Here is a 26,625-nt window from a genome sequence, read left to right on the forward strand (position 1 = left end):
CTGAGGGTTACTGGTTCAATCCCCACCTTCTACCATCCTAGTCACGTCCGTTGTGTCCTTGAGCAAGACACTTCACCCTTGCTCCTGATGGGCCTGGTTAGCGCCTTGCATGGCAGCTCCCGCCATCAGTGTGTGAATGTGTGTGTGAATGGGTGAATGTGGAAAATAGTGTCAAAGCGCTTTGAGTTCCTTAAAAAAGGTAGAAAAGCGCTATACAAGTACGACCCATTTACCATTTACCGCAAGAAATATTCTTGACGTGGACTCTGCTCATTCATTGTGTGTTTCTTTGTTGCCTAGGAACCAACAATAACAATGCATGGCTTGTAAACCACCGAACATGGCTCAAAGGAAGAGGCCAGGGACCAGCGGAGCACACACCATGGCTCCTCCAGTCCCCACTCCCTGTCCCACACCTCATCATACAGAGTCATGTCATGTGAAAGCCCTCTCTGGTCGGCAGCGCCCGACCCGCTACCCGAAGGAATCACATGTTCCAAAGCCCCTTCCCCGCACCTGTAAGGCACAATATTCCTCTCCCAAGTGTGAGGATGTGGTTCCGAGCTGTCCGGTAGAAGACACGATTGCAGATGTTGAACTGAAGCGATACAACAGTCAAACAGATGCAGAATCAGAGAACCAGCGACCACCAACCCCATCAGCGCCTGAACTTGATCCTGAGCGAGATGACCACAACCAGGTAGACGTCCATGATGGAGCTGACAGCCTGGATGATGACTCCAGCTCGGACTACATTAACAACACTTCAGAGGATGAAGAAGACTATGATGACGGTGAGTAAATAAACCAGTCGAAATAGTGACTCGCGTTATTTTAACCCCACTAAAGAGGTTGTGTTTTTCTTCACATCTCTTGTTGGTCATCAGGATTATTGGTTTAGCCAATAATCCTGATAGGTTTTGCATAATTTGTAGGGAGGGATGTTTCAGCTTGATGAAATAAAAAAGGGTTTACCCTTCAAGAAAACAAACTCAAATGATTGGGTGCGGGCAAAACTACAGCCCATAAAGCATGCAGATGTGTTTAAAGTGTCCAGGAAGAAGTAAAACTGGAACCTTTTGAACAATCATGAATCCAGACGGTGTTAGACTTAGACTTAGACCCAGACTTCCTTTTTATTGTCATTCAAATTTGAACTTTACAGTACAGATTAGAACAACATTTCGTTGCATTTGCTCATGGTAGTGCAGGATAAAATAGCAATACGGTGCAGATATAAATGAATAGATTACTGTACAGATAAATATATTGCACTTTTGCATATGCATCCACGTTTATGGATGTATGTTATATTGTCTTTATATTCCAGCAAGTTAATCCATTTTTGGGGGGAATTGAAGGGATTATTATGATGCGTTCAAGAGTCTTATGGCTTGAGGGAAGAAGCTGTTACACAACCTGGAGGTTCTGCCACGGAGGCTGCGGAACCTCTTTACGGATTACGGATCACCCCCAAAATCTAATCACTTGTTACTTACTTTAGGGAAGGGATTTATACCATTCCAGGGTGGATCTTGCGTGAAAAGAACGTGGAGGTTAATCATTTCGCAATGCAGTCTGCGAAAATGATGGAAAACGCCACTCTACATAGCAACAAAACACATTTTAAGATATTCAACACTGTGGTTTGGCCGCTTAAATGGATAGTGCACCACCCAATTCGTCACGTTTCATGTGTCAGGTGGACGACGACGAATGGGGCCTATTGAATCCTCTTCCTACTGTGTCCCATTTCAAAAATGTTCTGAAAGTTTGACAAAAAATCTGACTGTAGCTTTTTGATTAATGTTGGGAACTAACTAGCAGACAAACAAACCCCCAGCGATTGCATATATATCATTTTATGGGAGTCACTCTGTCCTGTATGTCTATTATGTACACAGGTGGGTACCACGAAAATATTGCACAGGGGTTGGGAATCAAATGAGGTCCTTGGTCTATGAACAAGTTCCGTTCCATTGGCTGCGATGTAAATCAAGTTTTAGTGTAAGTCGGAACTTAAAACTAAATTATACATAATGAACACTTTGGTCACCCACACTGTACACAAAACATATGGAGAACTTAAAAAATACACTAATACAGATATAAACAACACAAATTACATGAAAGAGTAATCAAATAAGACAGAACATGTCTGTATTTGTCTTCCTATGGTTGTCAATGGAAGGAAGAGACAGGCTTATTGGGAGGATGAAGTCTCAATAATGAGACCACTTCACTGCTTATTTATTTATCACTTTCCCTTTTACAGTAGTAGATCATGGCACATGTTCAAAGATACCATATTTAACCTTGATAATAGTTAACTGAGTGTTCCACGACGTCCACTTGACTTTCACATTGGCTTTCTTTATCGTTGACGCAAAATGAAAGTTAAAAAGTTAACTACAAAAAATGAAATTGATAATGTTTTTTCTCATAACTTGTTTTTCTTATTCGTTTTGTACAGTACTGATAATTAATGGGGGTGTAACACAAAACGTCGTCACACAGGGACCCCCTGGGTACTGTTTAAGAAGTTCTGCACAGTAACAACCAACTTGCAGTACCTGTCCTCTTCTCTGGTTGTCCTGAGGATGCAGGCCACAAAGAATCTCAGAGGTTTGGTCTGAACAGAACAGAACAGAGCAGTTGGTCTGATCACATTGTTAAAAACAACATTTTAGTTATAATGTGTACATATGACTCAAAGGAGTACCTCTGAAACAATATCGATATGGGAGCCTTGATATTGGCCAATATCAATATTGATCCAATATAACGTCAGCACGGGTCATAGATACTTTTATTATTTTGTAGTGTGGGATGTTAGAAAGGCTTGATCGGGTTAAATTATTTAAACAGCGAACATATAGGTATTGAAATACTAACCGATTTAATATTAAGCGTCTGGAATGGACTTATACTGTCTTTAAGTTGATGTGGAGTTTGGTTAGTTTATTTCGACCATGTATTCAGTTTCAATATAATACATCACATATTTTACAAATTCTCGTTACAAAATGCCCAAAAAGGAGTAGGAAAAAGCAAAGCTTATGTAATCCTACACCTTTACCACTTACAAGAACATACAGTTGTGGTCAAAAGTTTACATACACTTGTAAAGAACATAATGTCTTGGCTGTCCTCAGTTTCCAATCATTTCTACAACTCTTATTTTTTTGCGATAGAGTGATTGGAGCACATACTTGTTGGTCACAAAAAACATTCATGAAGTTTGGTTCTTTTATGAATTTATTATGGGTCTACTGAAAATGTGACCAAATCTGTTGGGTCAAAAGTATACATAAAGCAATGTCAATATTTGGTTACATGTCCCTTGGCAAGTTGCACTGCAATAAGGCGCTTTTGGTAGCCATCCACAAGCTTCTGGCAAGGTCCTGCTTGAATATTTGACCACTCCTCTTGACAAAATTGGTGCACTTCAGCTAAATTTGTTCGTTTTCTGACATGGACTTGTTTCTGCAGCATTGTCCACACGTTTAAGTCAGGACTTTGGGAAGGCCATTCTAAAACCTTAATTCTAGCCTGATTTAGCCATTCCTTTACAACTTTTGACGTGTGTTTGGGGTCATTGTCCTGTTGGAACACCCAACTGCACCCAAGACCCAACCTCCGGGCTGATGATTTTAGGTTGTCCTGAAGAATTTGGAGGTGATCCTCCTTTTTCATTGTCCCATTTAAAGCACCAGTTCCACTGGCAGCAAAACAGGCCCAGAGCATAATACTACCACCACCATGCTTGACGGTGTTCCTGGGATTAAAAGCCTCACCTTTTCTCCTCCAAACATATTGCTGGGTATTGTGGCCAAACCGCTCAATTTTTGTTTCATCTGACCACAGAACTTCCCTCCAGAAGGTCTTATCTTTTTGTCCATGTGATGCCCCAAAACTAAAGAGGAGACATTTTACCAAGGTATGCCTATAGGCTACTGTTTCAAACGTTTCAGATTGCCATATAACTTGGTACATGTAGTCCACAATATGCAAACACAAATGAGGAATTATTTCATCATGTGATTTGGCTGTCTCCATACGTTTCACATTCCCATGACAGCCGTGCTAATGCTGGAACACATTTCCTCAGCGTATCAGCATATTGAGAACGAAATAGGCACTGACACTGCTTATATCCACATCGGTTTTATTTGTCAAAAATATATTCTGCCCTGTCAGTTCGATTACACATCGACATACAGGCTAACGGGCATATATTTCCCCCGTATGTATGCTCCCATTGACCAGGCTAACATGCTAAGCGTATCATTGCAGAAACATACTAGCTATGTTAGACAAGATCATAGACTGTATTCTACAATATAGTTTACATACAAAATGTCCATTTCCATTTATTACAAGTAATACGAAAACGTAGATGCCTTACTTATCTATCAAGGAGGAAATTAGCAAGTTAGAGGGTTAGGGTTAGGGTTAGGGTTAGGTTCAAAGGCATCCGATACAAATCCTTGTTTTATTCCTGGCTTTGTCATGAATAAGTTGAGAATTGTAACAAGGCCTTTTAGATTTACTAAGGTCTGACATGTTTAGTAACTTTACCAGTGGCAGTAGCTAGACGAAGATGGCGGTGCGTAACTGGCAACCTGAACGTAACACACTCCTGGACTTTCTAATTGGTTAAAACGGTGGAGGGCGGGACATCGAAGTGAAAACAATAGCAAGATTTCGGCGCTGTAAATCTAATTTTGAAATGACCATATCCCGGCTGAACTACTATTATCAGTTATATAGGTATTCGAAAAGAACACGATTTATTAATGCCTTTTGACATATCAGGGCCATGTAATGATGACTTGACATGCAATTCTTACAATGGCTCCTTTAAAAGCCTACTGAAATGAAATGTTCTTATTCAAACGAGGATAGCAGGTCCATTCTATGTGTCATACTTGATCATTTCGCGATATTGCCATATTTTTGCTGAAAGGATTTAGTAGAGAACATCGAAGGTAAAGTTCGCAACTTTTGGTCGCTGATAAAAAAAGCCTTGCCTGTACCGGAAGTAGCGTGACGTCACAGGTTGTGGAGCGCCTCACATCTGCACATTGTTTGCAATCATTCCCACCAGCAGGGAGAGCGATTCGGACCGAGAAAGCGACGATTACCCCATTAATTTGAGCGAGGATGAAAGATTTGTGGATGAGGAAAGTGAGAGTGAAGGATTAGAGTGCAGTGCAGGACGCCAGGATGTATTTTTTTTTCGCTCTGACCGTAACTTAGGTACAAGGGCTCATAGGATTCCACACTTTCTCCTTTTTCTATTGTGGATCACGGATTTGTATTTTAAACCACTTCAGATACTATATCCGCTTGAAAATGAGAGTCGAGAACGCGAAATGGACATTCCCAGTGACTTTTATCTCCACGACAATACATCAGCGAAACACTTTAGCTACGGAGCTAACGTAATAGCATTGTGCTTAACTGCGGTTAGAAACAGAAGAAACATGCCCCTGACTGGAGGGATAGACAGAAGATCAACAATACTATTATTACTTCTACTATCAGGAAACACCGAACCAAACCCTGGACCTGTAACCACACGGTTAATGCTGTCCCGCCTGGCGAAGCCTAGCAATGCTGTTGCTAACGACGCCATTGAAGCTAACTTAGCTAGGGGACCTCGACAGACCTATGCTAAAAACATTAGCTCTCCACCTACGCCAGCCCTCATCTGCTCATCACCACCCGTGCTCACCTGCGTTCCAGCGATCGATGGCGCGATGGAGGACTTCACCACGATCATCGGTGCGGTCGGCGGCTAGCGTCGGATAGCGTGTCTGCTATCCAACTCAAAGTCCTCCTGGTTGTGTTGCTGTAGCCAGCCGCTTATACACCGATCCCACCTACAGCTTTCTTTTTTGCTGTTTCCATTGTTCATTAAACAAATTGCAAAAGATTCACCAACACAGATGTCCAGAATACTGTGGAATTTTGCGATGAAAACAGACGACTTAAGCTGGCCACCGTGCTGTTCCAAAATGTCTGCTACAATCCGTGACGTCACATGCAAACGTCATCATACCGAGACGTTTTCAGCCGGATATTTCCCGGGAAATTCAAAATTGCACTTTATAAGTTAACCCGGCCGTATTGGCATGTGTTGCAATGTTAAGATTTCATCATTGATATATAAACTATCAGACTGTGTGGTCGGTAGTAGTGGGTTTCAGTAGGCCTTTAATTCGGTCCACAAACCTTTCAATGCTTGACCTAGGTGTTCTATATATACAGGTGATTGATACAGTTTTGCTACTTTCATTACATAATTCATTAGTTATACATTCTACAATGTTATCAATAGCAAATGACATTTTGTTCACCACTTTGTAATTCAAGTCCTTCTTCACATAAATTGGTACCATTCTTGTTGATTCTGTTAATGTAATATAGTTCATATCCTTCCAGTTCAAAATATATGCATTTTTCATTACTGATCCATGGTTCTCATTTTCACTTCAAGGTTTGTTGAATTGTTCCAAAAAAAATCTTTATATCATTGTAATTGGCATACATAGTTCTGCAATTCAGATGAATGATTGACAATTTGGTATCGGGTGGTATGTTGGTGTTATACTGATCATTTGTATAATATAGACAGTTATTGTTCATGTGGGAGAAAAAAGTGTGTGTCAGTATCTCTTTCGTTATCTAATTTCAGACTTAAGATCTATGCAGCAAAAGGTTTTTAGTTCTTTGTTTGATTGAATGTTTCCTCTGTGTGTCATGTTTGGGTCGTTTTTGTTTGTTATTATTGATATTTATCCAGCTCTTTAATTTTCCCTGACAAATATCACTTTTGGTGTCTCTGGTGTTCCGTTTAATGTAATAAATATCTTGCAGTTTTTTGTCCATGTTTGGTGAATTTTGCCTTGTTTTTTTTTAAGTTGTGTGCCTTCCAGGCCATGTCAGCATTTGTTTTTGTCAAATGTTCATTTATATACACGTCCTTTTTAACTTTCTCCCTTGCCTTAATAGTGCGGTTTTGTTTTATCGGTTAGCAAACCTTATGATTATCGCTGGTGTGGCTCCATCTGTTTTGTCTTTGGAGTGAATGGCAGGCCTTAATGTCAGTAATATAGAAAACCCACAGGCAGGCAGTCAGGCAGGGAGACCCAGCAACAGTAGTTTGTGTGGATCTATCGAATATCTCTGAAATCCTGTGTATTTTTTGTATTCAAAGTTTTACCGGTGGTTAGGAAATTTTTTATTTAACTTGAAATGTATAACTTGTAGACTAACTGGATTTTAGGACTGAAAGTGGATTAAACTCAAGCTCATGCAAGCCGGGCTTAGCCTGGGCCCTAGCATGAGCCTGCCACCACCTGACCAGCAGAGGCCTGTTAACACATAGGTCCACCAGTTAATTGCATATGCACTTGAGTGCAGCAACTGAGCCCGCAATTCTAGGTCAGCAGCCACCAGGCTAGCCAGGTACAACCAGCCCAAGGAGCAATCAAACCACAATGCCTCATGACCAGCGCTACATCAACACCAACGCCAACAAAGATATGGTCTCTATACAGCAGGTTGCTTGAACAGCAAAGAATGCACCACACAGAATGAATGCAGCAACACGAAACCTGTTATAAAAACTTCACACAAATCATCATCAATACTGCAAACCAGCCAGTGGATGAACTCATAAAGGAAGTACATGAATTAATCCAGTTCCCTAAAAAGGGGGTGGATGAAATTAAATTGTCCTGTAAAAAGCTCTCCTCTGACTGTGAGTCTACTGAAACTGTCTGAAGTTTTATTGACGACAGAGTCTAAATCAGACTATCTTGAGAGCTTACTCAGACAAAACAACATTGTGGTGGATGGCATTCCAGAGTCTCCCAATGAAAAATGGTCAGACTCTGAAGAAAAAGTGAGACAGATGATTCAAGAGAAGCTGCATCTTGACCTGAGTAGCATCTGTCTGGAGCGGGTGCATCGGACTGGGAAACCCAAGGACACCAACACCAGACCACGCCCAATTGTGGTCAAATTCCTTAGGTTTAAGGACAGCGAGGCTGTACTGCAGATGGCTAAACACCTGAAAGGAACCAACATCTATCTAAATGAGGACTTTCCAGATGCTGTGCGGCAGAAACGGAAGGAACTACTGCCAGGGGCACATAGCCTATCTTCGCTAGGACAAACTTATCTCTCACCCACCATCTCAGCCACAAAGAAATGGAGGTAACACAGTTCAAAAATAGGAAATAATTTTATGCATAGGTTTCTTAGTCTATGGCAGTGGTTCTTAACCTGGGTTCGATCGAACCGTAGGGGTTTGGTGAGTCGGCCTCAGGGGTTCGGCGGAGCCTCCGCCGCGGAGGTCAAAACACACCCGACTTATCGTGTAAATAAAAACTTCTCCCTATCGGCGAATTATGGCTACCCCCAGTCTTTGCGAGCAATCCTTTTCGAGGGTGCTGGACATAAAAACGAAGAAAAGGAACAGACTTTGCTGTAAAAATGACATGAGAGTGGCACTTGCCAAGGTGAAGCCACGCATATCTAAACTGGTCTCTCAAAGGCAACAGCAGAAGTCACACTGATTTGCAGGTGTGTAATTTGTTCTGAGTTCATGCTCTGTCTTGGTTTTGTTCTTTGAACAAGGTGATGTTCATGCACGGTTCATTTTCTGCACCAGTAAAAAAAAACATATACATTTGTATTGGATTTGAAAGAAAAAAAACATTTTATTTTTCACTAAAGAAGGGTTCGGTGAATGCGCATATGAAACTGGTGGGGTTCGGTACCTCCAACAAGGTTAAGAACCACTGGTCTATGGTAACTTTAGAACATGCAATGATTCACAAAGTATTTGTTAATGACATCGAGCCACTTTAATTTTCCATCAAAAGGCCTAGTAATTGCTCATGTGAACATCTGTCGTACAAGGTACAAGTTACATGAACTGAAAAGCATTGTGCTTGATAACTCCATTCATATATTGGCTGTGTCTGAGACACACGTAGACTCATTTGTTCAGAACTCTGAGTTATTGCTTAATAGTTTCTCCAGGAATTTGCATGGTGGGGGGTTGTTGCCATTTTTGTACAAAGTCACCTTCCTGCTAAATTACGTTCTGATCTCATGTTGGATGATGTAGGTTCAGGTATACTTACCCCACCTGAAACCCATTGTGATTGACTGTTGCTACAGACCTCGTGATGCTCATGCTGGTTATCTCACTCAACCGTGTGGGATGATGGACGGAGCATCTGATTTGAACATTGAAATGCATCTGCTTGGTGACATTAACATGGACTGGCTTGCCAGTAACTGTCCCAGAAAAAAAAATATCACTCTAGTGCATGTAATGTTTCTCAAATTGTGTCCTTACCCACCAGTTTTCACTAATCAAGCTGGTCACACTTCCTCTACATGTATTGACCACATATATAGCAATGTCCCTGAGCTGTGTTCTAATACATTATCTGCATCAGTAGGTTTCAGTGACCACAATATAGTTGTGTTCACAAGAAAGGCTAACATTCCTAAAGCAAGGGACAGGATTGTTTATAGAAGGTTGTATAATAGATTTGATAATTATTATTTTTCGGGGGATGTTAAAAATGTTCACTGGATTGTTGTGCTACAAACATAAGTGATGATCCAGAGGTCTCGCTCAATACTTTTATGAATATTTTTTATGGAAATTGTTGATAGATACGCACCTATGAAAAGGTTCACTGCTAAAACTAAAAGAGCTTTATGGATTGCTTTACCTCTAAATAATTTAATGAGACAGAGAGATGATGCCAAATTGGCTGCAGTAAAATCAGGCTTATTGGAAGACAAATTAAAATGCTGTAAGATAAGAAATCAAGTAACCAAATTAAATACAAGGATGAATAAACTCTATTATCAGCAGAGAATAAATAGTGTTAAACACAATAGTAAAAAACTTGGGAATACATTGAATGAAATCATGGGAAGAAAGAAAAATGCATGTGCCTCATTTGTGGAATCCGACAGTATTTTTCTTACAAAGCCCCAGGACATTGCTCACTATTTCAACATTTGTTTTTTTATCAATAAGGTGAACCATTTAAAACATAATCTATGTGGCACAGATTACAATCATTGTGACCTGGTAAACATATTAAATATTAATGTGCCTGTACAGACAAACTTGATAGTAAGGTGTTAAACATCGCTGCTGATTACATTTCTTCTTCATTATGTCATATATTTAATAGATGTCTGCTGCGTGAGGTATTTCCTACATTGAGGAAAGAGGGAAAAATCATTCCACTTCTTAAAGACAATAAGTTACCTGTCTGTGGTCCAAATAGTCGACCTATAAGTATTCTTCCCATACTCCGCAAAGTTATAGAGAGCATTATTCATGTCCAGGTCCAGGATTATTTTAGTCATAATAGTCTGACTAGCAAATACAGAAAGGGTCACTCAACTGCTACAGCTCTTATTAAAATGACTGATGATTGGTTGGGGACAATTAACACCTCAAAAATTGCCGGAGCAGTCATGTTAGATTTCAGCGCCACATTTGACGTAATTCATCATGATTTTGTACTTGATAAGCTTAAATGTTAGGCATTCAGCCAACCAGCGACTATCGTACTCTGATGAGGAGCTATCTTTCTTCTAAAAAATAAATGATCTTTTATGATGGTAGTTTATCTCACCATAGTATGTTGGCGTGTGCGATTTCTCAAGGAGGTTGTTTGGGTTAGTTTTCAATTTTTACTAATGACTTACTTGCTGTGAATAGTGCCGTTATAACAATGTATGCGGATTATTTGACTGTACACTATACTGCAAGTCCATGCCATACTGCGGGTTGAAAATGTTTTACGATTGGATAAAAACAAACAAAAGAGTCTCAAATATATGCAAAACTAAGATATTTGTTTTTGGGTCACAACATAAATTGGTTTCTACACCGAAACTTAAAGGGGAACTGCACTCTTTTTGGAATTTTGCCTATTGTTCCCAATCATTATGAAAGACATGACGATAGATGGATTTTTTTAATGCATATTCTACAAATAAATTCAGATATATACCCATTCAAGAAGTGCCAACAATACTCCATTTACATTTCGTGACTTGAATATTAAGCAAGTATTCAGTGTTGGCCCTGCGATGAGGTGGCGACTTGTCCAGGCTGTACCCCGCCTTCCGCCCGAATGCAGTGAGATAGGCTCCAGCAGCCCCCGCGACCCCGAAAGGGACAAGTGGTAGAAAATGGATTGATGGATAGTGATATTTTTATTATAAGCGCTATAACAGACAAACTATTTATAGCAGCGACGTGATCACTTCTGTGTGTGCCTATGTTTACATCATCGAATGGTCTGCTGTTTCCTCGCTTCCTTGCTCCCTGTAAGTTAATTGTACCGTATTTTTCGGAGTATAAGTCGCTCCGGAGTAGAAGTCGCACCGGCCGAAAATGCATAATAAAGAAGGAAAAAAAACATACATAAGTCACATTTTTGGGGGAAATTTATTTGATAAAACCCAACACCAAGAATAGACATTTGAAAGGCAATTTAAAATAAATAAAGAATAGTGAACAACAGGCTGAATAAGTGTACGTTATATGACGCATAAATAACCAACTGAGAACGTGCCTGGTATGTTAACGTAACATATTATGGTAAGAGTCATTCAAATAACTATAACATATAGAACATGCTATACGTTTACCAAACAATCTGTCACTCCTAATCGCTAAATCCGATGAAATCGTATATGTCTAGTCTCTTACGTGAATGAGCTAAATAATATTAATTGACATTTTACGGTAATGTGTTAATAATTTCACACATAAGTCGCTCCTGAGTATAAGTCGCACCCCCGGCCAAACTATGAAAAAAACTGCGACTTATAGTCCGAAAAATAAATAAATCATGCCTCTCACCTGAAAAGTAGATGGCTAAGAATATAATCTGACAAGTTGGAACACTTTTGACAGCCATTTAGGACCTGGAACTGGCAAGAATGACACAAAAAGCGCAACCTATAGAGGCATTGATTTTTCGTCTAATAAAAGTTTAACCAGCCTTTAGAAAAATAATATTAAGGTATTTACTGGAATGGAAAGGACCATAGCTGAGGCAATAACATTAAACTAAATTACAATTTGTTATTTCAGGTGTTATTTTGTACTAGTGTTAATTTTTATGTTTAACGTTGCAATTTAATCCTTTTTTTAAACATAATTTATACATATACTGATAGGGATGAAATTGTATTGTAAACTAATTTCCACTCCTTTTGACTGGAAAAATGCAGCTACTTGACGCTCCATGGAGCTGACATCTTGTTGCCACCGTTCGAGCGTGCGGTCGCGGTTTGACATTGATCCCGGTCACAATAACGTTTTGGCTTCAGAATACTGTTCCAGTTCAGTTACCCTGTCTGTTAGTTCTCACACTCTTTTTCGTCGTTTTGGAGGCGTAGAAGCTTCACCTCCTCCACCTGTTGGATGGTTTGTTGTTGTTTTACCCCTGACACTTCTGCTGTCAGAAACTCTAGTGCGTTTGTTATGTCCTCGCTCTCCTCGGCTATAAGTGCCTTCTTTAGCCCCGTGTTGGTTCTGGTGACGTTTCCGTTGGTCCTGGGTTTGTTCAGTGTCGTCAGTCCAGATGGTGGGTTTTGTCTTCTACCGTTCGAGGTCGTCGTCGATCCGGGGTAGATGTCGGCTGCTTACGAGGATGTTGTCTGGTGTCGATGGTGCCTCGCCGTGTCGCTCTTCTGCTCGCTCGCGGGGAGTGGTGTTGATGATCTGCTAGGTTGTGCCAGGGGGTCTTTTAGATGTTAGCTAGCTGTATAGCTTTGCACAAGTAAACGCCAAAGGACTTATTGTATTTGAGCGCTTATATCTCAGATTTTAGATACAAGCAGATATAATCCTATACTCGTTTTTTGCTGATATCGATATCCGATATCAATATCTGACAACCCGACATGTGACAGCAGTCTTGGAATTGTGTTCTCATTTGGCTGCCAGTGTTTGCAGTTCTGCAACCCTGCAGCGGTGTCATAGTGTAGAATGTGTTTTGTCAATGGGAATGTGTTTAAAGGAATGGAATAGAACTTTATTTTCATTGCACTTATCAAACGAAATACATTTTTTAGTACAAACCCATTCAACATCATACAGGGTAGACAGAACAGGAATACAAGGGTGGCGCCCCGTAAAGGTGGGACAAAGGTAAAACATTCGGTGAGGAGGAGGAGGGGAAGGAAAAAGCAAGTTCCAAACTAAACTCCTGTGTGGGCAGAGAGGGCTCAGTTTGAGACCAAGAAAAACGGGACCTATAATGATACAAATCTACATTTGATATGTATATACTTTGGTGTAAATTTTGCTCTACAGCCACATTTATTATTTTCAGTCTCTCAGCATTCCCAGATTGTGAATGGAACCACGCCCCACCCTCTCCAAATGTATCATAAAGTATCTGTTGAAAATGTGCACTGTTTAAAAATATATTTTGAAACCGTCACCGCTATTTTTTTCCCAGACACTGGTGGCCATGGTCTGATGACCTCCTGGTGCAGATGGCTCCTGTGATAGTGTTTAGTCACATGTCTCCTCTGTACTCAGCCATGCAATCATGTGACCCTATAGTTGCATATGTGTGTATGGTGTATGTGTGTGTGTTTGTGTTTCGTATCTGTGTCGTGCGTACGCTATGTGATAATGGGGGATATGGGTCACCGGGGTATTGTTTTTAAATTTGTAAAGAACTTTGCGTTGAATTTCTTTTATGTATGAAAAGCGCTATATAAATAAAGTTTGATTGATTGATTGAAAATAAACTTCTTAAACATTATATGAGATTCACCTGCTCACAACATTAGATTGATTGATTGATTGATTGAGACTTTTATTAGTAGATTGCACAGTACAGTACATATTCCGTACAAATGACCACTAAATGGTAACACCCGAATAAGTTTTTCAACTTGTTTAAGTCGGGGTCTGCACACTCGCTGATCCTTTCAGAGATGCATAAAAAAGCAGCATTTATTTTACTGCACGTTACATGTCGATGTTATTGGGTGCATGCCAAGATTAGATGAAAATATTACTTGATCTTTTTTGTGTTTTTGAAACAAAGGGGGAGTAGCTCCTCTTTGGCATTGTTTAACATGTGTATCAACATTGGAACAATATTTATAAGTCAGAAAAGATAGAATTCATCATAGTACCCCTTTAAGATATAGCAAAAAATAGTGTGTTCAGGTCACTAAGGTTTTAGTTTAGAGAATAGGGTAACCTCCGCCAAGGACGTTATTCTGTAATCTCATCGTTATTATTGATTCCACTTTCTATTTGGTACAACAGATAACAAAACATCCCTGTTTGTGTTTATTACCACTCCCAGGACTTGCAGAGGAGGATGAAGGTGTTACTTACTACATCCGGTACTGCCCCGAGGATGACAGCTACATGGAAGGCATGGACTGCAGTAGCCAAGGAGATTGTAACCACGGTCATAGCCAAGAAGAACATGTGGGTGGTGTGCAGCAGAATGAAGGCCACGCCGAGAGCCAGGAAGCTGTCGAAGGATGGGCTGAGAATGGTGAGGCAGAGGGACATGTGAGAGAAGAGGAGTGGGTGAAAGATAAGGAAGAAAGTGCAGCCAGGGAAGAATGGAGGGGAGAAGAGGAAGGGGAGAGAGGGGAGTGGAGGGAAGGAGATGAGGATGGTGTAGAGGAGTGGACAGAGGAGGATCCAGGCCGGCAAGAGCAGTGGGCTAGTAGTGATAGGCACAGAGTTGAGGAGTGGGCTGAAGGCGAGGGCGAGGTACGCTGTGAGGTCGTGGAGCAAGACCCTGATGAACACATATACAATGGCCGACCAGAGCCAATATTGGACTATAACCATCACAGTCACCACCATCACCAACCTACCATGCAAGATGTCACCCAGCAGGGTGACGAAGAGGACGCAGAGAGTGAGGAGTACTGCCCAAACGAAGAGGCGTACGAGGAAGACGATGACGACAAGACTCATGGAAGGGCCTACACTGGAGACTATTACGCGCCAGAGGACAACGGCAACTCAGTATGTGCGTCTCCATTCCGAGGACGTAAGGTGTTGGTGGTAGAGGGGGAAACAGGTGAAGAGGCGGAGGAGGACATTGACCAAATCGTTGCTGAGATCAAGATGAGTATGAGCATGGGAAGTCTAAGCAGCTGTACTGACCAAAGCCCGGAGGAGCTGGCACAGGACCCGCCCACAGGTGAATACACTAATGCCAAGCCTGACGCAGCCCCTTACCTGCCAGCTCACCACCGCCATGACAGCAGACCCAAGTCTCTCAACCTACCTTCCGTGCATCATAACAACCCAGGCCTCCAGAGGGGCCTCAAGATCCAACCACATTCCCATGAAGATCGACAGAGATGGCAACAGGAGCAGGTGAGCTTCCAGCCCTTTTACCTCCTCATAAAAGTTACTTTGCTGTGGTTTTGTCAGGGTTATGCAATGAAACATGCAAGAAAAGATATAGATTGGACTTTTTACCAGGTCAATTCAACAACATTACTGCATGTAGAGACATCATAGCAGAGGGGTATGTATATGGGGATATTGTATCGGGGCCCCAAGCACAAGGGGATCCCTGGGCTTTTGGAAAGTTTACCTGACATATGAAACATGACAAATTGGGGGGTGTACTATCCACTTTATCCACGCAATGGCAGTAGAGTGTTGAATACCTTAATATGGGTTTTGTGGCTATTCCAACTTTGACCACAGTGTCAGTTGCTATGTGGAGAGGCACTTTCCATCATTTTTAGCAGACTTCATTGTGAAATGATGAACCTCCAGCCTTCCTCTCATGTGAGATAGACCCACGGATGGGGCCAAATGAATCCCTTCCATCATAAATGTTAAGATAAAATAAATATTGCTGTGAACGTTTGATAATAAGGTTGCTTGAATCAAATTACGAATGTTTAAGACCTACGCCTGGATAGCAGCAAACCTAACTTGGGGCGGCGTGGCCCGGTTGCCGTGCCAGCAACTTAAAGGTTCCAGGTCTGATTCCCACTTCCGCCATCCTAGTGACTGTCATTGTGTCCTTGAGCAAAATACTTTACCCACCTGCTCCCAATGCCACCCTCACTGGTTTAAATGTAGCTTAAAAAAAGATCTAGATAATTAATTTCAGTGTTTTGAGTCTCTAGCAAAAAGCCCTATATACTGTAAATATAATTCACTTATCTTTAAAAACTTCACTCAACACAGATGTCATAATGTTATCTAAGCTCACCTTTAAGCATTCACACCGAGCAGCAGCTTTTTGGAACAAGAAAGGTAGATAGAAGAATGGTAAAAATATAACACATCTTTGCGTGGCAACATACAAGAAAGATATGCATATGCTTCAATTTTGCATCTAATTGCACATAACTGTGGTGCGTTCAAGGAACAGAGTCATGTGATGTGAAAGCCCTCTCTGGTCTGCAGGGCCCGACCCGCTACCCGAAGGAATCACATGTTCCAAAGCCCCTTCCCCGCACCTGTAAGGCACAAAGTCAGAAACAGAGGCATCACTAGGTTTTAAAAACACAGGGAGGCTTTACCCATATAGGAGATGCACTAATAATGATATATTTATAATAATGTATTATTATAAATTATGTGGGGCGGTATAGCTCGGTTGGTAGAGTGGCCGGCCAGCAACTTGAGGGTTCCAGGTTCGATCCCTGCTTCCGCCATCCTAGTCACTGCCGTTGTGTCCTTGGGCAAGACACTTTACCCACCTGCTCCCAGTGCCACCCACACTGGTTTAAATGTAACTTAGATATTGGGTTTTCACTATGTAAAGCGCTTTGAGTCACTAGAGAAAAGTGCTATATAAATATAATTCACTTCACTTATGATTTGTATTATCCACTGATCATAAGTAATCCTAAACTGTACGGGAATCAGCTAATGTTTATTTTACACTCTGAAGTAAAGGGAAACTCTAAATTAATGACAGGTTATATGATTATTTTTTAAATTCAGATTCTGGCCTCTTTATATTGAATTAGTTGGCACTTTTTTGTAAAAAAACAACAACTAAATATGTTCTAGATATGCTAATCCTTTCTTTAAAAAACTCAACAACTTAAAGGGTTTTAGACAGCTGGTTTGAACCATCTTTGTTGGGTTTAGGTTGGGGTGCGGCACCCTTCAGGAGTCTTGTGTATGGGGGCCCAGAAATTGGTGCTACGCCCCTGACTGCAGGATGATTATTGAAATAAATCACCTTCTTGCCCACGACAGCAGGGAAACTGATATTCTAGGACAAGGGCTGGTAGTTATACTGACATATCTTCCTGAGAATCAGTCAGGGACATTGTTTCCTTTTGTCCGAGTTACAAATAAATGAATAAAAACAGCCCTGGTACACAAAATACTGGTCCTTGGGACGACAATCTTGATTACTTAAAAAGGATTACTTGTACACATTGAAAACAAGTACTAATGGAGAATCCCGTGTAATTTCCAAGCTTTTACAACCATCTGGAAAAAAATAATTGGTATGAGTTTACCTTGGCATACTACATGCTATTAATACATTGCATAGTAATACTTCTAAGTGGTTAAATTGTCTGACCCACTTCTGGGATACAAATGAGCTCCACAAAGCTTGGCAATGCCAGCATGCATGAATACACACAGTACAGCAGGTGTGTATTAGTATGCATTGCTGACTTTATCCGTATGAGAGACACGTCTGTGTGGTATTGTGAGTATGAATATTATCAGTGCATTTATATCCATCTGTGTGTGTACGAGTCAATACACAAGGACAGGGACAGCTCAAGGTAACAAGAGCGCAGGAAAGGGATTACAGCAATTTTCCAGAGAAAGATGAGAAACATTTCCTCAGTAACTCATCCCTCGCTCCTTGTCACAAATGTCTTCCATTCAACTATGAGACAAACATCTCTACCAGAGAGCCATCAAAAAGATGGATTATGCATATATTTACCGCATTTTTCCTTCCAGCATATTTTCATTATGTTGCCCTTGTTGGTACATTGTGTTCTTCATTCTGCAGGTCTCGCACAATACAAGTACTGTTCAATAATATAACAGGAATACGGGGAAGTAGTGTATTTAGATTACTCTATATTCTGTTTCACTGAGTCTACTAAAGCAATCTACTCTACTTTTTTATGGCTCTCATCGAAGGCGGATGCTTTCCTTCTCTCTCCTATATCTGTCCTACTTTTGCTTCTTTTGTCTTGTCTTAACTTTCTGGGAGCCTCTTTTTGACCTGCTCTCTAAAATGTAAGCAATGGAAGTGATCAACTTTCCTCTCAACAAAATTATCTTTCTATAAATTACGCTTTTCGAGGAGAAACTTGGGTTTGGGGGAACCTGCCTGTCCTGATGGAACATTGTTGCTTGACACACGGTGGACTCTTGGAAGCAGCGAAGTGCTGCATGCCTTGTGATTCTTTCAGTCGAGGACATTGAAGACATCTAACTATTTGGAATCATGATAACAGGACATCTGCTAATTGAAGTAAGTGTTGCCCTGGTGTATCGATACATTGAAAGATGCCAGCAGCCATTCAAGGTACCCTAAATCTGTCACAAATGATTGAAGTTTGGCCAGAGCTCTGGGCCCTCAGACGTTTGTGATTTTGGACTAAATCGCAAACTGGATAACTTCTTAGAGAAGCTGTCTGCTCTGCGCAGTAAGATGAATTTGAGGACCAGAACTATACAATTAGAGGGAAATAATTACATTTGTTGTAGCTCTCTCAAGCACAAACATTCTAATCTGGATTGTTTTCCCTGACTGAAGCCACCTGACAAGGTCATTGCTTCAGGATTCTCCATATTGACCATGCAGCAAAGATGCTACAAATTAATTCCCTGTCTTTCAAGGTCACACACCTGTTGTTTGTTGACTTTTGTTGGACTGACGAACACCGAGGTCTAGAAACAAAGTGACTCTTCAGGCTTACACACACACGCAAAATACATCCATGGAAAATACACGTACCCCACATCCAACGCCTTTGTCCGTGGTTGGATGGATAGCAGAGCAGCACTCCTGGTAGCCACATTTTCAGGCCGGATGCTCGCCCCCTTTACCCTTGTTGCAAGTCTCAAGTTTGGTGTCGTAATATGTATATTGCCTTTGCTTAAGGTTTTTTCCTGGTTTCAAACCGAGCCCCAAACAGGAGTTTAAGTTTGGGACTTGCTTTTTTTCTCCTCCTCACCCCTTGTTTTTACCTTTTTCCCACCCTTGTTGCTATGCATCAAAGTTCCTGTTTGTCTACCCTCTATAATGTTTGTCTGATCTTGAACGGATTTTTACGGACAATGTAATTTTGTTGTACTTTATAAGTGCAATGACAATGAAGTCATTCCATTCAACTCCACATATAACAAACTTTCATGATAGAAAGCCAGAGAATGACTCCAAAATAACCCCCAAAGTAAACATTTATAAATAGAGGCATGTTCTTCTGTGGATGTGATTGCTCCTCCACACCCGATACAGACAGCATGGGAGAAAAGTCTAAATGCAACCATGAAGGGACAAAAACATGGCCCTCAGGTAGAAGTTACTTATAGTCAGTAATCTGTCCCAAAAATTCCGACAAAGACCGAACAGTACGAAACGCGGAGTGATTTTTCCCCTAAGAAATCATGTAAACCAAAGAATCTATTCCAGACATCAAAATATTTTAACACAAAACATATTTTATTGTGGACAATCACACTTTCAATGGAGATAATGTGCAATACATATAAATGATGAATAAAATGGTTGAATTAACTTTTAAGGAATAATCTTTACTTAAGACGCTTGTTGGGGAAGATGCCAATGAGCGAAGACGGAGTAGAGGGGAGAGCCACGAAGATGCCACCTTTATACTTTGCTACTAATTCTCTCTTGAATTCAATAGTATTTCTAATTTCCTTTATTAAAGTGCTGGTACTTACAACTTTATTTGACCCCGTGTTAGGGTATTTTTTAGTTGTACTCATTAAAAAAAAAAGTACAGACTGAGTCACCAACTCGATTACCCGAATGGTACGTAAGTAAACCAGGTCAAAACAATCAAACAATCAGAAATCACAAAAATACTTAATTTTAACAACCATATTGCTACAATGATAACAATTTCAAAAAGTAAAAGCCACTTTACTTTGTCGTCTGCGAATGATCAGCTGACTGGAGCGGGAGAAGGCAGACACGAGGGAGACAAGAGAGGGTGCCGTGTGTGTGCGGAAAGAGACAATGAGGAAGCGATCCTTTATTGGAATTATGCATATGTGTGCGAACCACACGAAGGCATCAAGGATCCACTGAATTCGGTACCCATCCCTTCTTTCAACCTACTAAAAACAGGTCTACCACCCATTTGCATTAAGAAACTCTTATAGACATCCAGTATTGTACTTAGTTACACAACATATCGTCTTGTCAAAGGTGGAAAATCCATCCATTTGGGGTGGCGGGGTGGTGCTGGAGCCTATCCCAGCTGCACTCGGGCGGAAGTCGGGGTACACCCTGGACAAGTCGCCACCTCATCACAGGGCCAACACAGATAGACAGACAAATATTAGGCAAATTGACTTGACAGACAGCGCCCTCTGCTGGAGTCATAGTTGCGGCGTTCTTTTCCTCCTGCAGATAGTGCCATCAAACCTCTTATTTGTCTAATCATAAAACTAACTTTCTAAAGAATCAATGTACAACAAAGAAAAAAGATTTAAAAAAAATATCTGTCAGCACAAATGATTTGGCAGCGAGGATCTACTGTAAGCCATCCATCCATTTTCTACCGCTTGTCCCTTTCGGGATCGCGGGGGGTTGCTGGAGCCTATCTCAGCTGCATTCGGGCAGAAGGCGGGGTATGCCCTGGACAAGTCGCCACCTCATCACAGGGCCAACACAGATAGACAGACAACATTCACACTCACATTCACACACTAGGGCCAATTTAGTGTTGCCAATCAACTAATCCCCGGGGAGAACATGCAAACTCCAGACAGCAAGATCCCAAGCGCAGGATCGAACCCTTCGTATTTAGAGGCAGACGCACTAACCCCTGTCCCACCGTGCTGCCGGATCTACTGTAATACCAGGCAAAAGTGTATCATATCACTTCTGAAAGTTTGATCACTGCTGGGTTGTAATGCACACATTTTAAGTATGTTAAACTTAAAGTACCACACTAGGTGTGGTGAAATAACCCTCTGCATTTGACCCATCCCCTTGTTCCACCCCCTGGGAGGTGAGGGGAGCAGTGAGCAGCAGCGGTGGCCGCGCTCGGGAATCATTTTGTTGATTTAACCCCCAATTCCAACCCTTGATGCCGAGTGCCAAGCAGGGAGGTAAAGGGTCCCATTTTTATAGTCTTTGGTATGACTCGGCCGGGGTTTGAACTCACTACCTACCGATCTCATCCCCAAAAGCTCACAGGATGTTTTTCTTGTTGTCTCTGTTACCTGACAGGTGAGCAACAGTGCAGAGCAGCCAAGAAAACAGCAGCGCTCCGATCTGAATATTCCACTGGAGAACAACAACGTACCAGACGTAAGCACATCACTACTGTACAAATATTGCTATTAAGATGTACCAAGGAATGTTTGCGTGTGAGACAATATCCTTTTCTTGCAGCCCGATGGCTGCCTTGTGTTAGGTTTTTGTGAAAGCCCTATTTCAGTGAGGCGTGTGATGGTTGTTCTGTGAACACGCACCACCCAGCTGCTTCTGTCCCTGATTGATGTAAATATTTTAAAGTGAGGTGGCAGAAAAAATTAGTTATTCTCTATCAATATACAGTGATGCCTCTGTTTTCTTATTAATCCTTATACAGTGGGTCCGTTGACAACAGAATTGTATGAAAACCGAAACAAGATTTCCCATTAGAAATAATGTAAGACCAATCATTTCACATACATAAAAGTTAACCCAATACACTTTTCATACACAATAGTTGTAGTTGTACGCGCAAAAAGCATTGCAAAATACATATAAATGCCAAATGAAATGTATAAATGAACATTTCACATCACTTTTACCTTTACAGTTTTAACTGCGCTAATAGTATAGATAACAAGGGAAGCAGCTGTGTGTGCATCTACATATATGTGTGTGCACAGCAGGGGTGCTAGTTAACTACATTATCTCTTGCTCTTTAAACTGAGCATGTTTTAAAGCAGCTGCGTTTGACCTTTATCTGGAGTTTTGAAGCCAAAATACCTCCATATTACGCATCACACAACCTCTCTATTAACCAGTGGAATTGTTGCCATTTTTCCTCTCCACAATGTTATTGCTTGTATGCGCTTTGTGTGTGCATTTTAACACACTCAACATCATCAAAAAAAAATGTACCCAAATGTTTAAAGGCAGTATAGTATCGTTTTTAATTCATTAGTACAGCTGTACTTGATTATTATCGGCATACCGTACAACCCTAGAATGAATGTGACAGCACGCACGAGTCATAATGACGTTTGTCAGCTGGATAAAAAAGTAGAGCCGTAAAGTATAGCTGTATCATTAGTCCAGAATAGGGTTGTACGGTATACCAGTATTAGTATAGTGCCGCGATACTAATGAATCATATTCGGTACTATACCGCCTCTGAAAAGTGGCGGTATAGTACATTACATTGTGACGCCCCACCGTAGCTCACCAGCGTCACAATGTAAACAAACGCCATTGGTGGATCTACACCTAACATCCACTGTCATGATACCAAGTACAGTAGCGTATCTGGTCAATACTACTATGATTATGTCGATATTTTTTGGCATCACATCTTCTTTCGGTTTTTTTAAATGTATATTATGTTTATAAACTCAAGAAATATGTCCCTGGACACATGAGGACTTTGAATATGACCAATGTATGATCCTGTAACTACATGGTATTGGATTGATAGCCAAATTTGTGGCATCATCCAAAACTAATGTAAAGTATCAAACAACAGATGAATACGTGATTATTACATTTTAACAGAAGTGTAGATAGAACATGTTAAAAGAGAAAGTAAGCAGATATTAACAATAAATGAACAAGTAGATTAATAATTCATTTTCTACCACTTGTCCTTAATAATTTTGACAAAATAATTGAATGGAAAATGACACAATACGTCACTGCATACGTCAGCAGACTAAATTAGGAGCCTTTGTTTGCTTACTTACTAATACAAGACAAGTTGTCTTGTATGTTCACTATTTTATATAAGGACAAACTTGCAATAAGAAACATATGTTTAATGTACCGTAAGATTTTTTGTTAAAATGAAGCCAATAATGCACTTTTTTGTGGTCCCCTTTATTTAGAAAAGTATCGAAAAGTATCGAAATCATTTTGGTACTGGTAAAGGTACCAAAATATTGGTATCAGGACAACAATAGTCCAGAATTTTGACGGTATTGGACCCATTTAGGAACCGGTACTAAAAAAAAAAAAATGGTACTCGGTATCCATCCCTAGGTACCACTGTATTATTGTTCACAGAAATGTGAATATGAGGGCACGGATAATTCTCTGCATTCTCTTTACACCAGTTAATCTTAGGACGGACAACCACTCAATTTGTAGAATGGTTTAATTTTTACTGACATAAGTGAATATCTACAGTTTGCGTATGTCTAACAGTCTTGTACAAATTAAATACTAATGTTGTGTTTTGTTTTCTAGACTACCAAAAAGGCGGCATCCTTCCCCAGCTTTGTTGATGGTAAGTTCTTTTGTTTGTACACCTATTGAGTATTGGTCATGGTACCGTGCTTGGGCCCACTTAGCAAACTTGTATGCATTTTTAGTACTTGGCACGTATTTTGACCCTTGTGTGCTACAGCATGCTGCTTTCCTGGCACAAATATAAAATAGAAATAGCAAAAATCGTACCGATTTATAAGACTGTAGACAAACACCAGTTTACAAACTACAGACCTGTTTCTTTACTTTCACAATTTTCTAAAATCATTGAAAAACTGTTTAACAACAGATTAGACAAATTCATGAATAAAAACGAAACACTCACAGATAACCAATACGGATACAGAGCCAACATCTCAACATCCAAATCGCTGCCGTTGTGTCCTTGGGCAGGACACTTCACCTTTGCCCCCGGTGCTGCTCACACTGGTGAATGAATGATAAGTGGTGGTCGGAGGGGCCGTAGGCGCAAACTGGCAGCCTCGCTTCCGTTAGTCTACCCCAGGGCAGCTGTGGCTACAATTGTAGCTTACCACCACCAGGTGTGAATGAATGATGGGTTCCCACTACTCTGTGAGTGCTTTGAGTATCTAATAATAGAAAAGCGCGATATAAAATCTAATCCATTATTATTATTATTATTATTATCAATGGCATTAATCGAAATAACAAGGAAATTGGATAACATTGCTACGGTATGAAAAGGGGTAGGATTAAATAAGCTCTGCTTCTTCCTACTCCTTTTCGGACGTGCTGTAATGAAACAACTGGAAATGTGTGATGCATTACATTGTGAAGTGAAGTGAATTATATTTATAGAGCGCTTTTTCTCTAGTGACTCAAAGCGCTTTACATAGTGAAACCCAATATCTAAGTTACATTTAAACCAGTGTGGCTGGCACTGGGAGCAGGTGGGTAAAGTGTCTTGCCCAAGGACACAACGACAGTGACTAGGATGGCGGAAGCGGGGATCAAACCTGGAACCCTCAAATTGCTGGCATGACCACGCTACCAACCGAACTATACCACCCCCAGATTGTATCGTATGCATATTCGAAATAAACTGAAACTGAACTGAACAGTTTATTGTATTTTGACAGATTGTATTATGGGTTTAGTCTCTACAACCTGGATTAATAACATTAGTGGCTCGCTCCTCCCCCTGCAAACCCTCTCGCGTGGTAAAGTGCACCTCCAAAACAAATCTAACCTCAGGCTGTGGTGATTACCTGGCGTATGGACTATTATTTCCTGTATGCATACGACTTGTTCAGAGGGTGCAGCCCACCTCTGCTAACACCTTCTCTGAAGAATCTGGGTCAACATAACAGTAACAGCAGTTTGCCATCGATGGTACAGGCAATCAGGCCAAAGAGAGAGAAGGGGGTTTTAATTGGCCTTTGGTGAGTACAGACTAGGAAAATTGCATGGAGGAGCACTAAGGCGGGTTTCCAGTCTATCCCACCACCGTCCTGGTTGAGCTACTTTTGAGTAATTATCGTGCCTTGGGGTAGATGTCAGGCCAAACAATGAGATTGAGAAGTGAGGGTTCCAATTTACATATCACAGACATAATAATCTCAGGTCCTCACACATCACGCCTCCATCAGCTCGCAGCCAGTCATTGCTCACACAGTCTGTTATCTATCTCCATGGTGCTTGGCTGTGTTTCATCACACACCCACACCAGACCCTGTCAGTCCCTCTCAGTCGGCTTCCTTGCTCATCAGCATCCTCTCTCCCTGGCCTAGTCCCAGGACCCTGCGAGCCAGAAGACCTGATTGATGGAATCATATTTGCCGCTAACTACCTGGGCTCAACTCAGCTGCTGTCCGAGAGGAACCCTTCCAAGAACATACGCATGATGCAGGCCCAGGAGGCAGTCAGCAGGGTTAAGGTACGCACAGATTCACTTTGAAAACAACATAGAAAATAACACTCATTGCAATTTTGCTCAATATTCATATTAGCTCTGTAATTTTTTTGTTGTTCACAGTGACAGTACATACAGTAGTGCAGTGTTTCCTACCGATTGACAATGTATTTGTGGTGGTAGGTGTGTGACTGGGGTGGTGTCAATATGATGTCATCATATGATTTGCATAATTGGCTATTATTTTTTTAAGGCCAAAACATTTTTTATGCATACAGTATATTCAAAAACAAAACTTTGGTATTATTTATTAGTATCAACGAGGGTTGTACGGTATACCGGTACTAGTATAATATCGTGGTACAATGATTCAAAAACGGTACTACACTATGTTTGAAAAGTACCGGAGCATGTTCGGCAGTGCACAATCACGGAGTACTTACAAGCAGACACGGTGTGTAGAGAGAAAAGGGAGAACAGACACATTTTGGGCTAAAAACTGACAATAAAGGTGAAGCTATAATATTAGAACGTCCACATGAGGAGGTGCTTTAAAACAGTGGTCCCAAACCACCGTTTGATACCGGGCCGCACAAGAAGTAAAAAAAAAAAAAGTATTTTATTTTTCTATTAAATCAACATAAAATACACACTATGTACATTATATATCAATATAGATCAATACAGTCTGCAGGGATACAGTCCGTAAGCACACATGATTGTATTTCTTTATAAAAAAAATAATAATAATAATAATTCCCCCCCCCCCCCCGGTCCGTGGGACAAATTTTCAAGCGTTGACCGGTCCGCAGCTACAAAAAGGTTGGGGACCACTGCTTTAAAACATGGCTAGCTAGCTAGCGGCTAATGTCCATCCGCAGTCGGCAGTGTTTTAGCTTCTTCTAAATCACTAATCCTCGCCTCAGTGGCGACAAATAAAGTACGTTTCTTACGAGTATCATCCCTGCAGGACGAGGAATAGCTGAACATGCTTCACTACTCACCGTAGGAGGATAC

At 40.9% G+C, this 26,625-nt stretch overlaps 1 protein-coding gene across 5 annotated transcripts in view; it reads left to right on the plus strand.

Annotated features, from left to right (window-relative positions):
• The window catches only part of LOC133638682 (amyloid-beta A4 precursor protein-binding family A member 2-like), a 175,057-nt gene that overhangs the window by 104,218 nt on the left and 44,214 nt on the right, over positions 1 to 26,625 (plus strand). For all 5 annotated transcript variants that reach the window (XM_062031539.1, XM_062031530.1, XM_062031565.1 and 2 more), the window contains 5 exons: positions 301 to 794; positions 14,406 to 15,445; positions 21,510 to 21,590; positions 23,715 to 23,754; positions 25,487 to 25,632. In XM_062031539.1, the coding sequence (XP_061887523.1) occupies positions 320 to 794; positions 14,406 to 15,445; positions 21,510 to 21,590; positions 23,715 to 23,754; positions 25,487 to 25,632 (1,782 nt within the window). In that variant the 5' untranslated portion in view covers positions 301 to 319. The remainder of the gene's footprint in view (positions 1 to 300; positions 795 to 14,405; positions 15,446 to 21,509; positions 21,591 to 23,714; positions 23,755 to 25,486; positions 25,633 to 26,625) is intronic.

Source organism: Entelurus aequoreus, linkage group LG02, assembly GCF_033978785.1.
Source record: "Entelurus aequoreus isolate RoL-2023_Sb linkage group LG02, RoL_Eaeq_v1.1, whole genome shotgun sequence".
NCBI classification, from domain to species: domain Eukaryota; kingdom Metazoa; phylum Chordata; class Actinopteri; order Syngnathiformes; family Syngnathidae; genus Entelurus; species Entelurus aequoreus.